Raw genomic sequence first — 591 nt, 5'->3', positions numbered from 1 at the left:
CATATTAGACATGTAGTGAAAACCTTCATCAGTCTCATTTCAGGTGTTCAGATATTCAGATTCCCCATAGTCAAACAAATTGTTTGGGAAAATTATGGTTAAAATGGTTGTTTGAAAAATTTGCAACATAAAAGACGACCAAAAAATCTCAGCTGCTGATACTTTAAACATGAAATGATAAAAGAAACGATTCGTGACCAGACTAACAAATAACAGTGATTAACATTGGTGCGCCCGATAAATTTAAGTCAAATTACGAAAAACAACAACTGTCAATTAAAGACATATTGTTGTCTGCCATATAAAGGTATTCGCGTTGGAAGAAATTTACCTAGTTTGATATCTTTTTCTATTTTTGAGATTTGCATTAACGTAAGGCGATCCTGAGTAAATGTGTTGCCTAAAACATTTGCGTGCATCCCCGACTATTTCAAACAAAATGTCTTCCAGTGTAGAGAGGAAACCTTTACTAGGAAGAGCGCCTAATTGGCATGTCTTCGTGGCGCATCTAGAATCTGTGGTGTTTAAGCGAAAGGAGAGGGGGGATTTTATGGTGAAAAGAGCAGTGTAGTTTGCTCTGAAAGCCCATCG

General features: G+C 36.7%; 1 protein-coding gene across 1 annotated transcript in view; it reads right to left on the bottom strand.

Moving 5' to 3' along the window:
* Nucleotides 1-591, bottom strand: part of LOC119585970 (flocculation protein FLO11-like) — an 18578-nt gene that overhangs the window by 1348 nt on the left and 16639 nt on the right. Inside the window, exon 16 of the mRNA XM_037934685.1 lies at nt 332-515. Coding sequence (XP_037790613.1) covers nt 332-515 — 184 coding nt within the window. The remainder of the gene's footprint in view (nt 1-331; nt 516-591) is intronic.

The sequence above is a fragment of the Penaeus monodon genome, chromosome 20, assembly GCF_015228065.2.
Source record: "Penaeus monodon isolate SGIC_2016 chromosome 20, NSTDA_Pmon_1, whole genome shotgun sequence".
Classification (NCBI taxonomy): domain Eukaryota; kingdom Metazoa; phylum Arthropoda; class Malacostraca; order Decapoda; family Penaeidae; genus Penaeus; species Penaeus monodon.
This window is presented reverse-complemented; position numbering and strand designations above follow the sequence as displayed.